A 13,571-nucleotide genomic window follows, 5' to 3' on the forward strand; every position below is an offset into this window, starting at 1 on the left:
TGGGATTATCACTAGGAAACCCAATATAAAAACTTGACTTAATTTTAATCAAATGCAATCCAAAAGAAGGTCATCACTTGTAGTCATTTTCTGTTCCCCTATTTACTTTCCATTAATGAATTAAAGACTACACACACCATGTTAACAGCTGAAACTAGAGTCTGTATTTCACCATCTGTGCAGCTGAATCAGGCCACTTAATTATAATTCCTATTGGACATAATGCAAATTCATAGTTCTCTTGATACTAGAATACTGATGCATCCTAAAATGTTTTATACGAACTATTTCATATTCATTTTTAATCAAACTAGACCACTTCAAGTTCACTTTGCCTGTTCATCATAATCCATTTGAAAAAGCAGGGGAAACTAAATTAAATATTGTATTTGTTCCACAATGAATTGTTTCATTGTTCTTTTAATTTTGTTTAGATTTAGTGATATAGTGTATAATAAAGACAAGGTAGTTTCCCTGCAACTCAGTTTTGGAAAGTTGTAAACCTAGCAGCAAAACACAAAGCAGAAAAATAAAAAGTTAGAAATATAATAATCTGAAAAAAATCTGGTTTATAAAGGTTTAACCCTTTCAATATTGCCTTTATAACTCATGCCACAATTACTTACAGTGAAACATTTTGCAGCAAATTAAAGGCATCCATCTTGTTCAAATACATTTTTTAAGTACACTATCATGTAGTTGTACGTTTGTTTCAGAGTTGTGGTCCTTTATTTGCTTTGCTTTTAAAAAAATCACAGTGAGATTTTTATCAACTGTATCATGTCCAAAACTTAACAGGAACATTACAAGCACAAGTGTTCTGTAGGAGAAACTGAACCATGTAAGTGAAAGGCTCATTTGTTCACTTGCTGCTGAATATGCAAAAGGAACTCATAGTATGATAAGGCAGATTCTGTTCTATCTTCTATCATGTTCTGCAGGAAAATCGGTTTCCATGGATTTTCGTCCCTTCAAAAGAAAGCAAAGAGAACTCTGAATGAGTTAAATAGAATAACATGTAGTGCTTGATTCTTAAACATATTACTTACAATGTGAACGGGCAGCTAAAAATAAAAAAGCAGGTCTATTAACATCTCAGACCTGCACATTTAAACACAGATCCAGCAGCTCTTTGCTAAAACACAATATAACGCAGGCAAAGAAATCCAATGCAAGCAAAGTCACTGTGGCTAATGCAAGCAAAGATGTCCTTATTCACCATAACATGTGACAGCTCTACACCTGCAACAGGATGACATGCAAACAGTTGCTCTTGCTCAAGTGTAAGGGAAGCTGTCAGTCATGTAGTGATTCCAAACACACACTGAGGATGTCAGCCACTGTTTTCAGCATTTATATATCACTGCTTAATGCAAACCAATACAGCAAACACATTTCAAGAAGGGGCAACAGTGAACACCACATCCAAAAGAACATAAGAAAGGCCATGCTGGATCAGACCAAGGTCCATCAAGTCCAGCAGTCTGTTCACACAGTGGCCAACCAGGTGTCTCTAGGCTGCCCAATCTTTCAGTTCATTTTCAAAGCCTTGAGGAATAAGAGAGACTTCTTGGGGGGGTGTTTCAAAGCCCTACACAAGGGGTTCCCAACATGGTGCCTGCAGGCACCATGGCACCTATCAACACCATTCTGGGCACCTCTCAAGTGTTTTTTAGAAAGTGGCCAGGGCCAAGTGGAGCTTTCAACCAGCAGGGCTTCTTGCCTGGCCATTGGAAATCTCATTCTCTGTGTGGATTTTTAAGAAGTTGCTTCAGCAGCAGCTTCCACCACAACACAAGATCTTCACTGTGTGTCTGAAGGAGCATACAAGAAAATATTTTAAACAGTATCTTCATATTAAAAGGCATCCTGTTAAATAAGAGTTTCTGCCAGAAATGTTGAAGAGTCACTATTAGAGTTGTGCATGAGCTGACTCCCTGACATTTTGTGGTTGGGTTTGCCTCCCTGTGTCAGAGGTACCCGCAGCCTCAAAAAAGTTGGGGACCACTGCCCTACACCAAAAAAACTGAACTCTTGAAAAAGAAGGCACCCACACTGGCAGATTGCTACTCAGCTTCTTGTCCCAGAGAGAGATAGGCTGTTCAGCTGCCCAAAGTGCATGCTAATGTGTTCCATTACAAACCACTACTTACCTTATTATATACAATGTAGGAAAGAATGGTCTTTGCTCCCTCAGCCAAGAGATAAAAGCAAGCACTCTAGAAGATTCAATGGTGTCTAGCTCAGAGAGATGTGCCTGAAAAAGGAAGGGGAAAAAGCCATTGTGAACCCTTAGCAAAACAATCTCAAAAGGCAGACAACTTCTATATTTTTTCCGCCGAGGGAACAGCATTATATATCATAGATTGACATTTGCCACCCCACATCTTCAAGTACACATCACAACTGGAAGGAGACAGAGAGAAAGGGGAGAAAATCCTTTCCCCCGCTGCAATTTAAGCAATGAACTGTGGCTATCCTCAAGCAAAATTACAAGATCGTATATCATGTTTGAACTCATTCAAACAGTATGCTGCTTCACCCCTCTCAAATCGATGTACTCTGGAGCAGGGAATTCCTTTTGAATCTTGCAGTGTCGTTCACTGTACGGTGGAGGAACAAGTGAATTGCTCCCTTTTCAGAACATGCTGGCTTATTCAAGAGAAGCAGAAGATCTGATTCTCTCGCAACAGGAACATATCTCTTGTTTATGTATAAAGTAGCTGAACGTACCAACTGCATGATTACAAAGTCAACAAGAATAACCCATTCTTACCATATTGTGTGGTATCGATGCATAGTTTGGAACGCCAATGACACGGCTGATAAAGTTCTGTCCACAATTCTTTCCAATCCATAAAAACATGACCTGTAGAGTCATGGATAATTACAACACATTAATCTGTGCAATACATGCTCATCCTAACCACCTTCTAGACAATAACTGTGCAGCCTTAAGATGAAGATATATTTTGATATATCATACAGACAAATCAGCGAAATGCAACTTACAGAGCCAGCATCCATAAGGTAAGCACCGTCCCTACTTATTTTTTCCACGGATAACTGGAGAATGGGTGGCTGAGGTATCGTTCTGTCGTTGATGTTGAGGGCTCCCTAAAGAGATATGCAGATCACAATTACATCTTGAAAATAAGGCAGACAGACAGTCACACATGGTGCACAACTAGGCTGGAGGCTGTAGGTTCTTTATTAATAGGAACAGAACCCCCTACCAAGTATAAAAGAGCCACCTGTATTTAGTATGTCCATAAAATGGACAGAAAAAATCTGTCCCAGTTTTAAATTATTTTGCCTTGGTGAATATACCCCATAATTTTCTGGGTATGTACTCCTTAGAATCAGTTGACAAGAAGTCGCATGTGCTACTTTAGAAGAGTTTGTTTACAAGCTATTGTGCAGAACTGCTATAACTTTCAATGGACATGTACAGAAAGTGCTCCCAGTGGCCACCACTGCTTCAAAAGCATCTGCAGCTGTCCATTTCCTTCTGATAAAATTGGAATAGTTCCAATAATAAAAAAAGAAAGCATCTCAAACTGTAAAATTTATGGGTCTGCGCTTAATTTAAAAACACTGACACAGAGTGATCCCAAATTACTGTTTGTAGGCTGTTTTATGCCTACAAACAAATCCCCATCAGTTAAAAAACCATGAACTGAAACAGTCTGTTGTAATGTTGATTCACATCATATGGTGTGGATCTTTACAAGACGCGACTCTTGCAAATGGTTGAAGAGGTTTCTGAAACATTCTCCTATATACAAATAGGCACAATCCAGTCCCTGGTCCTTTGAGGAGTCCTCCATGTAGGCAAATGGATTCTAGAGACTGCTGCAAGATACTATCTAAATGCAGTTCCCAGGGACTGCCCTGTGTGTGGAGCCTCCATCCACTATGACAAAGCAATAAAGACTTCAAAACATACCAGCAAGGAATCCCATTGGCAAGTTGTCATTGCATACAGTTTACCCCCTACTTTGGAGTATCCAGAGTACCCATGCCAGGCTGGCCAGGGGGTGGGGTGGATTCCATACACTCATAAGGCAAAGGATAGAGGAGAAAGAAGTCTCCCTGTAAGATCTCCAAATGAGTGCAGAAAGACTCCCCCTCAATGAGCATGAAAAGCACATTTATTTTTAAACCCACATTAAGAAAAGGCTGGACAGTGGCCTTCATGACATTTTTGGGGGGGCTGACCTATTTACAGAAGCCCAACACATAAAACTGTGGGGGAGGGGAAGCTCACACTCAGCATTTAAAGGGCAAATTAAAAGCAAACCATACCTCATCTGTGAGATTGTCAATTCTGTACAAAGTGGGATGCATCATAAGCATAAGGTACGCTAGCGGTTGGTTTTTCACTTGACACATGGTAAAGATGCGATCGTCTAAACGTGTGTTTGTGCCAGTTTGGAATGCTTTCTGTGAAAAGGTGCAGCAACAATACTATTATCAGAGAACTAAGTGCAAAACATAAGATTAGAATCACATTTCAAGATTTTGAAGGAAGACAATGGAAGAAGATAGAAAAGAATCTCACAGGATAGATATTTTAAAACTCATGAATTTTGCACAAGCATTCTGTACCTAAAATCTACTATAATTACTAAATTACTAAAGCCAGCATTTAAGATTGATATTCATCTGATATTGTATTCAATTTACCTTGCATTTTATTTGATGTGTTTAGACACATCTGTATTGCTCAACTGATGGACTTGAAAATGTAATAGCAACCATTCTCAGCATGACTCACAAGAAAAAGCAAGTTGCTGCAGTTCAGAACAATCTGCTGTGACAAGTACCATTGCTGTAATTTTAAAGGGATGGAGACCAGGGGCCTGAGGATGAAGCAGGAAAAATCTAGCCCAACCTTACTTAGTCTATCAGACCTCTTCAGCAACACCACCAGGCAAAAGGGTGATATGTTGAACATGATTGCAAGTTTCTAAACCATCTTTTATCCATCCAGTAAGATTTGGCTACAGAACCTGTCTTCAAACTGAAGTGATACTTTTGTGCTTACCTGTTTTAAGAGAGCCAGTACATACAGCGGGAAGAGACGTAATGAGAATGGTGCCATGAGACCAGGCTGTTGAATAGTTAGGACAGAGGATCGGTATGCAGAAAGGGAATCTATTACAGCATTCACCAACGCATCTCGAGCATCACTCAAACTAGCAGAAACTGACCGGTCAACAGCTGAAAAGGAATGGTACATAGGGACCTTGACTATCAAGACAAGGTGCTACTGAGACGTCACTTCTGCAGTTGCTTAATCTCACATTTATCTCTCCAGTGCTGTAATACAAGCCTTTTAGCTGTAGTAAGGCATGGAGGGTCCCTTTGTCACTGACCATCAAGAGAAGGCCAACCCTTTAAAAGTACATAAGCATCCTCAAAAACCTGAGTAATAACTTCCTCCCAAAAGAACCAAATGACTGGACACGCCCCAAGCATATGGTTAAGGAACATGTCCTGTGAGTTACAGCACCAACTTTAAGGCCAGACCCCTTTGCTTTGGCAAAATAGGGCTACCTATCTCCTTATTCCATTAATCCTTGAGACTCTGCGTATCATATTTATTAATTGACACTAAATATTTATGAACAAATATTATAGGTTTCGTTTTCTGCACAGATTCAATTAAGAGCTTCCAAGAGCAAAGGAGACTCTGAGACACTTAATGCTGCAGGGCCATATTGAGATACCAACAGATGTTCCTGAGGGTCCACTGACCCACTATGGCACAGTTCCTGGGGTTACGGAAGACTATGGTGGACAAGAGAGGAGGGGAAGTTGCCATTTATGCAGTGCAGCTTTGCTGGGGCTGCATAGGACTCAACACTATGGACAGGTGTTTCCTACTCAAACAAACAATGCCTAACCACTTACCCATATTGGCTAAAAGCCCAGTAATAGCTTGCACATCAGCACCCATATAAACGTCACTCAACTGGTTAACAACTGGTAAACACAATGTGTGGACACGAATCCTCCTTTCACCTGTACAGAGAACAGAATGAGATCCATGGTCTCCAGTATTTAACAAACAAATTTCAATCTAATTTGACCAAAAGTAATCATCTTACAAAAGAAAAGGCCTTAAGATTGTCTAAAGCAATTCAGCGTTTTTCTTTTCTAGAGGCGGACAATATATCAGCATCATAGAGTTGGAAGGGACCACCAGGGTCATCTAGTCCAACCCCCTTAATATTATGCTCTTTGAAGTTAAATAGTTAGCCAGCTTCTTTGCGGTGTTCCTTTGTGGGCCACTTTAGTAGGCGAGCATCTTGATGCTATTCTGCATAGGTTTCTAAGAAAGTTACTGGGTGCTCCTTATTGCATGGCAGGGATTGCTATTAGAGCTGAGTTGGGGATTCATTCCCTGGAGGCAAAAGCATGGGCTTTAATCTTCAGCTATCAATTAAAATTTCTCTTTGCTCTTCCTGAGGGTAGTCTTCTAAATTTGTTATCCAAGGGCTCGTATGTTAACCCCTGGTTTGGGTATGTATATGCTAAACTTCAGAGGCTGGGACTGGAAAATGCCTTTTTGTCAACTATGTCTTTTTCTACTGCCTGCACTCTGGCGGAAAAAAAAAAGATTGTTTCAGTGGGACGTAAACAGCACCGCTCTCCGTGCCTACCATCTGTGCTCTCCTGCTTTTTGGGGGTTTACATATTCAAATTCTTGTTATCCATATATTGATTTCTGAACCATCCCAGTTTACAGAACAGCCTTCTTTTTAGCCAGATTCAATGTACTACCCACAGCCATTTTGAGTGGCCGCTATTCTAAAAAGCCCTACTCTGAGCGTCTATGTGGATGTGGAACTGGTTCTATTGAAACCAAGGAGCATGTCTTATTTTATTGTAGAAGATGTCGATATACAGGCAGGTCTATATCAGGAATTAATGGGTTGATCAGCTGTGTTCTTAATTGCTCATAAGAACACAGCTGATCAACCCATTAATTCCTGATATAGGCATACCTGTAGCTAATAAGCTACAATTTCTGCTGGGTGGTTGTGATCCAGCTGTCACAATTCGAGTAGTGACATTTATTTTTGGTTTATTTGAATCTAAGAGACATGAGGAGAATTAAAAAAAACATATATGTGATCAAATAAATTATATAAAATAAAATGATTTTTAAAAATTCTGCTTAGCAGTTCAGTGTGGTGAGCCCACAGCCTATTGTACCATTAAAGGAAGGAAGGAAGGAAGGAAGTATTTATCATACTTGTCCAGGCTGTGCTTCAGAAAATACCACAATTTATCATAAAATGATACTACTACAAAGAAAAACTAGAATGTAATTCACTTTGGAAATTAAATAGAGGCTTCTTTTTCCCAACCAAACCCATGAACACAATGGTTTAGACAACAAACTGTATGCTTTAATTGCCCATATTCCGCTCAACATAATTGTCCATGAGCTGCTTCCCACTCTTCAACATGTTAGAAGTCAAAGTATGAAGCTACTGCTAGCAAACAAATTTGTCAGTGAATCTAAGGTGACTCATGCCCAGATAATTTTATCTGAAGATCTGGAAAAAGCATTACCTACTTGAATCATCGGCATTTGATGCCATGACATCCTTACCTTTACTAGATGTGTAAAGGAGGGCAGACTGAAAACAGACCACTTGCATGTCTGTTAGACTCTCTTCTACTGACATTTGTACAGCATATCCTGCATCGGGGTTCACATTGGGTAATGACAACAAGTCTGTTGACCGCACAAAAAAGTTGCCGTGAAAGGTATGAATGGAAAGACCTAGGATGAAAAGAAGCACTGTTTTAGGAAAGCGATTTTAACACTACGAACTGGTGGCATAATTGTGCTATTTTCTGAATGACATTCACATCATAATGCGGAGGAATACTTCGGTACAGGAGTTTTAAAGGTTACTTTGGCCAAAGAAAGTTACAAAGGAGTTTGAAAATTAACTCAGGCAGCCAGATCTTTCCGTAAAAGATACTCTGTGCGCTGCCACAGTACTCCTACTTGTGGCGTGTCATCCTCTATTCCTTACTGGTATTCCATGTGCACACTGGGGCTTTTCAGGACCCTTCATTATTATCACATCCCCTGCACAAGGGGAAATCAGCAATCTCCTTTTTTGCATGTGAAGCACTTTTTCCACATGCAAGGGATTCCACTGGACTTCAGTTAATATCTCCTGAACATGACAATTGCGGTGATCATATGTGACATAAGGAAAACTTACACAAATAAACACACCAGCATTTGTCATAAGCATTTCAGTCCTGATAGGTGGCTTTGGCAGCAAAGGAGGGGGAACACAGATCAGTCTTCTAACAGTAATGGACAGAGAAGCAGCCCGATTGTATTAACACACCTCATCTTAAGTCAAAGATTTAATACTCTGGCAAAGTTCTAACTTTTATGGAAGTGTACCACATATTAAGCCTTCCACTGCGCAAATGGCAGAATCTCTGAAGGCTAATAAATATTATCTAGGCTTGACAAACCGAATCAGCATATTCTGGATATGCACACTGCAGAACAGTGATGATCTACTCATACATGCACATTGACTAACCGCATCAAGTGACTGGCTTTTCTAAAAGTCACCATACATCACACCACATGCCAAGGTTTCTTACCACTAGACAAAGCAAGCTCATCATTCAGCTGTCATTAAGTAATGAACATGCATGCATTTATCAGCATTTATTATTAATTTCCAAATTTCTAATATAAAAATTCTAGGTTTCAAATGTTTACATATGTACATTTGCCAAATTGTTCAATTAGGCACTTATGGAAAAATCCTACTTTAACACTGGAAAATTAAATTCTCTCAGACCTTTGGTACATCTTATCCTCATAACAGCCTCAAAGCCAATCTTCCTAGTCAAGTATCGCTTAAGCTCTTTCTGTAATTTCTCCACCAGAGGAGGATTCTGTAGGTGATGGTAAGATTGGTAGTAATAGACACTACCAGCTGAATACCTTGATATACACCCTAGAAAAGAAAAAGTGCAAATAGTTGTTTATTTCACTCGGAGATCAGATCAATTTAATACGTGTATACATGTTTAAGAATTTTTTAGTAGAAACAAGAAAAATACTACCAATTAGCACAACAGCTAAAATATGCAAAGTTTTTCTACATATGTGTTCAAATGGTTGATGAATCTAAGATGAGACCACACCATGTAGGATGAAGCTAAGATTCAACAAACTCAGTCAGGAGTAAATTTTCATTTTAACAGATTAATGTTTTATTCTAGACAGGTCACACTGTGCCAGATGGATCTTTATCTCAGGGAAGCCCTAAGTACAAACTGAGAGAGAAAAGACATTACCAATGGAAAGAAAATGGTTCATCATTAACTTGGCATTTGTCATGCCATCTTTCACAACCATATTTCCTAATTGCCTGTCTGTGCTCTTACAAAGGATTTATGATAAAATTACTATACTTAATAGTAAAGTTGGTGGATCATCCCAATAATAAAAACAGCAAAAGTTATCATCTACAGACAAAGTATGGGATTCTATATACTGGTATGCAGAAAAAAATGTCCTTGTGAATTACCAGAAACAAGCTGTCAAAAGTTTACTGGGTATTCTCCAGGAAGCACAGACTGCTGAGAGCAGTTCTAAACCCATGGGGGGGGGGAGTTGAAGAAGCTTATGAGACTTTCTAGACACCCAGAAGAACAGGAATGTTCAGAGTATTTTCTCCCTGCAAATTCCTCAGGGCCCCCAGATCCATATTTTTAAAACAGGACCCCCCCCACACACACACACAGTAGGCAGCTATAATCCATTTCACTACTGTAAGGAGACTTAATAAACTTTTAAAATTTGAAAAAAAGGGATTATTTCACTTAATTGACTGTGACACATCTTTTCAAGCAAAAATCTGAGAAGATACTTCTCTGAAGAGTATATGAGAGAGCACAGAACATGTCTGTATTGTGGCTTACTCCTGGAAACCTTTACATATTTTTCCTTTGTGGGATGGGGATATTTTAGGATGAGGCAATCTATACAAGAGTGATCTATTACTAGGTTATTACCAGTTGTTACTTATCAACCAAGTGGGCTTTTCTTTTTTTCTTTTCCACTTTTTTTCTTTTTTCTTTTCCACTAATGCATCCTATTAGAGCTGAATTTGTGTATAAGACAAATAAACTACAGTTTAGGACCTCATATTATGAGGGGCCTCTAAATAGAAAAACATTTTTTTTTGTTTTTTTTTTTTTGTTTGTTAATGCTATAGGCCCTCTTAAATTTAACCTAGTTTACAATCTCAGCATTTCTTAAACTGGCCGTGCATCTTGTGGTCCACCTGACTATAATCCATGCTTGGCCTTTCAGAATAGCTCCATTCTTACAGAGCGTACATAACCTTGCGAGCACCACTGCTTCAGGAATTCTTAATCCAGTCCCTCTGCATTCCTATTCCAAACACAGTATTTGATATATACTTCTCAAACTAGTTCAGTGGGTTTCTTTCTCTTTCATGCGCTGATCAGGAGATTGGTAGCTTCCTTTAAATTACCTGAAATATTCCTGGCAACTCTGTTGATTGGTGGCATCAAATTGCCCATGAAGAGACTTCCCAGCAGTAATTGCAGGAAGTGTGTGCTACCAGATGTATTTTCTGCTTTGGGAGGTTTCTCAGAAATTGTACTAGTACTCATAACACTATTCAAATTTTAGTTCCTCATAATCACATTAAGTCATTGTTGATCTTTCACTATTTAAAGCTTATCACCATGACACAGAACCACAACTGGTTATGAGGCAGTATATAACCAGGTCTTTAACAAAAGATCCAAAAATGCAGACATCAAAATGCCTTACCTAATGAAGCCAAATCAGAGTACTGCCCACTAAGAAGAAACAAGTCAACCGCAACCTGCTGTCCTGAGCAATCCAAGGCCAACTTTTTATAGAAGTCAGTAGATGGCGTAAGATGTATATCCTGTTAATAAAGCAGAAATAAGATTCCAAACCACATTCCCCAAGCATCAGCTTACAGATACCGGTGGTCATAACTTTGATTCATATTAACAGTACTGTTTGTATTATTTTTCTAAAGCTATTTTAAGAAGGTCATACCCAGTCCCTTTTACAATCTGTCAAGTGATTTAGTTGTACTTTAAAAATTATTTAGAATCAGGACACCCATTTAGGGAATGCACTTCTCTACCTTTGCAGATGCTTTTTGGTTAGGCTCTTCACGAGGTTTGAGTGCACCCGCTCCTAGAGATGGAAGCTGTGTCTGGAAGACAGAAATTCGACCACCGGTGGGGGACATCAATTTAAAGGCAGCCTGCAGCGCCGGTCCCAAAGCACTCTGTGTTTCCAGGGAGTTGGTAAACATCTGGGGCAAGGTGCTTAGTAAATCTTGAATTAGCTGAAGAAAAAAGTTTTTTCAAAGCATTAGAAAATGTAAAGAACTTTTCCTCCCATGCTGGAGAACACAAAATAAAGGTTTCCATTAGTACTAGTAGGCATATCAAAATATAGGTATTTCATTTTAATTGCCATTTGTAACTGCCAGTCTCTATAGGAAGATTTTATAGCTTTTCAAAATATAATATATAGCCATAGATTCTGAAACTCAAATTGCCCCTTTCAGATTTCCCGTTAGCAAGTCTGCCCCTTTCCCGAAGAACCGGCACAGTATGGGGAGGGGCTGTGTCTCAGTGGTAGAGCATCTGCTTGGCATGCAGAAGGTCCCAGGTTCAATCCCCGGCATCTCCAGTTAAAGCACTAGGCAAGTAGGTGATGTGAAAGACCTTTGCCTGAGACCCTGGAGAGCCGCTGCCAGTCTGAGTAGACAATACTGACTCTGATGGACCAAGGGTCTGATTCAGTATAAGGCAGCTTTTTGGGTTCTTGTGAGTATACTGATTACAGTGCCAGACTAGGATCTGGGAGACCCAGGTTCAAATCCCCACTATACCCCAGAAGCTTGCTGTGTGACCTTGTGCCAGTCACACACTCAGCCTAACATACTTTTTACAGGATAGATGTGAGGATAAAATGGAGGAGAGGAGAATGTGGTAAGCGACTTTCCACCAGGGCTGCAACTGAGGGCAGCTGCCAGTAGTTCATCAACGCTTGCTTCTAAGAAACCTTCCCCCTGCCTTTTCCTCTATTCTACCTGGTGATATATAAGGGGGTGGCCTGCCTGCTTGGCTACAATATCATTATCACAGCGGGTACCACGGCAAGCTGTGCGCCATCTATTTTAATAATTAGATAATAGTCTGGAAGTTGTATTTTAATAGGATGTTTTAACTGGTATTTATCTGTATATCTGTGATGTTATTGTTGTTTCCCCATCCTGAGCCTGGTTTCAGCTGGGGAGGACAGGCTAGAAATACAATAAAACAAAATAAATAAAACTTTGGGTCCCCACTGGGGAGAAAAGTGGGGCGTTAATGAAGTAAATAAATAAAACTACCCCCACAACCTTGCCCATTATTTCCCAAGTAAAATTTTAATACATATGAAAATAAATTGTAATACAGTCATTGCAGCAGCTGGGTGCTGGTACCAGTAAAGTTGTTTCACTATGTCTGCACTATTACAGCTTAATGATAGTGTTACAGCCCTAATTAAAATCCTTTTAACTTACATGCAAGGCCCTCCTCTTTCAGTAGAACATCTTACAATAAAGCATGTGTACTTACAGATCCATGCTATGCATGCTCATTTCAAAGGAAGTCCTACTACATTTAAAAGGACTTGTCCCAGGTATGCGTGTACACAGCTGCTGTCTCTTCCAGCATGGTAGAAACCAAGTTCCTGCTTCTGGCAGGGGTACCTTATTGTAACTGGCATGGGAAGGGAAGGTAGATCTTGTGGAGGTCTGATTGTCACAGGTCTGTTCTGGTGCCTATGGTCTGGGCATCCTGCCTCTAGAAAGTCCTGGTTCTTAGTGGGGGAGGCTTGGATTGAGGATGGGGCACTGGAACGTGGAGCTGATCTCAGAAGCCCAAGCACAGCCTACACTCATGGAAGGTGCTATTAAGCAAGCTGGGATCAGTTCTCAGCCCAGTCCTGTGTGCCAGTTCTTGCTCTCTCCTGCCACCCCCCAGCTCTCCCTCATACCAGCACGATGATTAATAAAGCCAAACGAAGACTTGCATAATTTGGACACACCAGTAATTTCTAGGAGGGAATTTTGTGCTGAGCTCAGTTCAATAGCATCTTATTTTATATTCTAAGATAAAAACACTTGCCAATCATTTGAAGCATTCATGATATTGAAATCCAGCCAATTCAAAGAGCTGAAGTTTCAGACAATAATCCTGCCTTCAGGTTTCTAGTTTTTTTTTTTACTCTTTCCTTTCTTCCTTCAAAACAGCAAACAGTCAATTACAGAAGAACAGCAATGTCATCTCCACAATGAATACATCTACCTACATCTTTAGTTGAGGGGGGAAATCTCCCAAGTTATACTATTCTTATTTCAAGGAGGCAAACTGATAATGTATGATTTACCTAATACCATTAAATACACCTTTGTACATGCTTAGACTGCATA

At 39.7% G+C, this 13,571-nt stretch overlaps 1 protein-coding gene across 1 annotated transcript in view; it reads right to left on the reverse strand.

The window, feature by feature from the left end:
• Positions 1–601: 601 nt before the first annotated feature.
• Positions 602–13,571, reverse strand: part of SEC24A (SEC24 homolog A, COPII coat complex component) — a 43,963-nt gene continuing 30,993 nt past the window's right edge. The window contains exons 13-23 of the mRNA XM_056859112.1: positions 11,223–11,429; positions 10,874–10,994; positions 8,862–9,020; positions 7,631–7,804; positions 5,920–6,030; positions 5,051–5,226; positions 4,309–4,446; positions 3,013–3,117; positions 2,777–2,869; positions 2,154–2,257; positions 602–969 (exon numbers count right to left, since the gene is read on the reverse strand). Of these exons, the coding sequence (XP_056715090.1) occupies positions 855–969; positions 2,154–2,257; positions 2,777–2,869; positions 3,013–3,117; positions 4,309–4,446; positions 5,051–5,226; positions 5,920–6,030; positions 7,631–7,804; positions 8,862–9,020; positions 10,874–10,994; positions 11,223–11,429 (1,503 nt within the window). The 3' untranslated portion in view covers positions 602–854. The remainder of the gene's footprint in view (positions 970–2,153; positions 2,258–2,776; positions 2,870–3,012; positions 3,118–4,308; positions 4,447–5,050; positions 5,227–5,919; positions 6,031–7,630; positions 7,805–8,861; positions 9,021–10,873; positions 10,995–11,222; positions 11,430–13,571) is intronic.

The sequence above is a fragment of the Euleptes europaea genome, chromosome 1 (genome assembly GCF_029931775.1).
Source record: "Euleptes europaea isolate rEulEur1 chromosome 1, rEulEur1.hap1, whole genome shotgun sequence".
NCBI lineage: Eukaryota > Metazoa > Chordata > Lepidosauria > Squamata > Sphaerodactylidae > Euleptes > Euleptes europaea.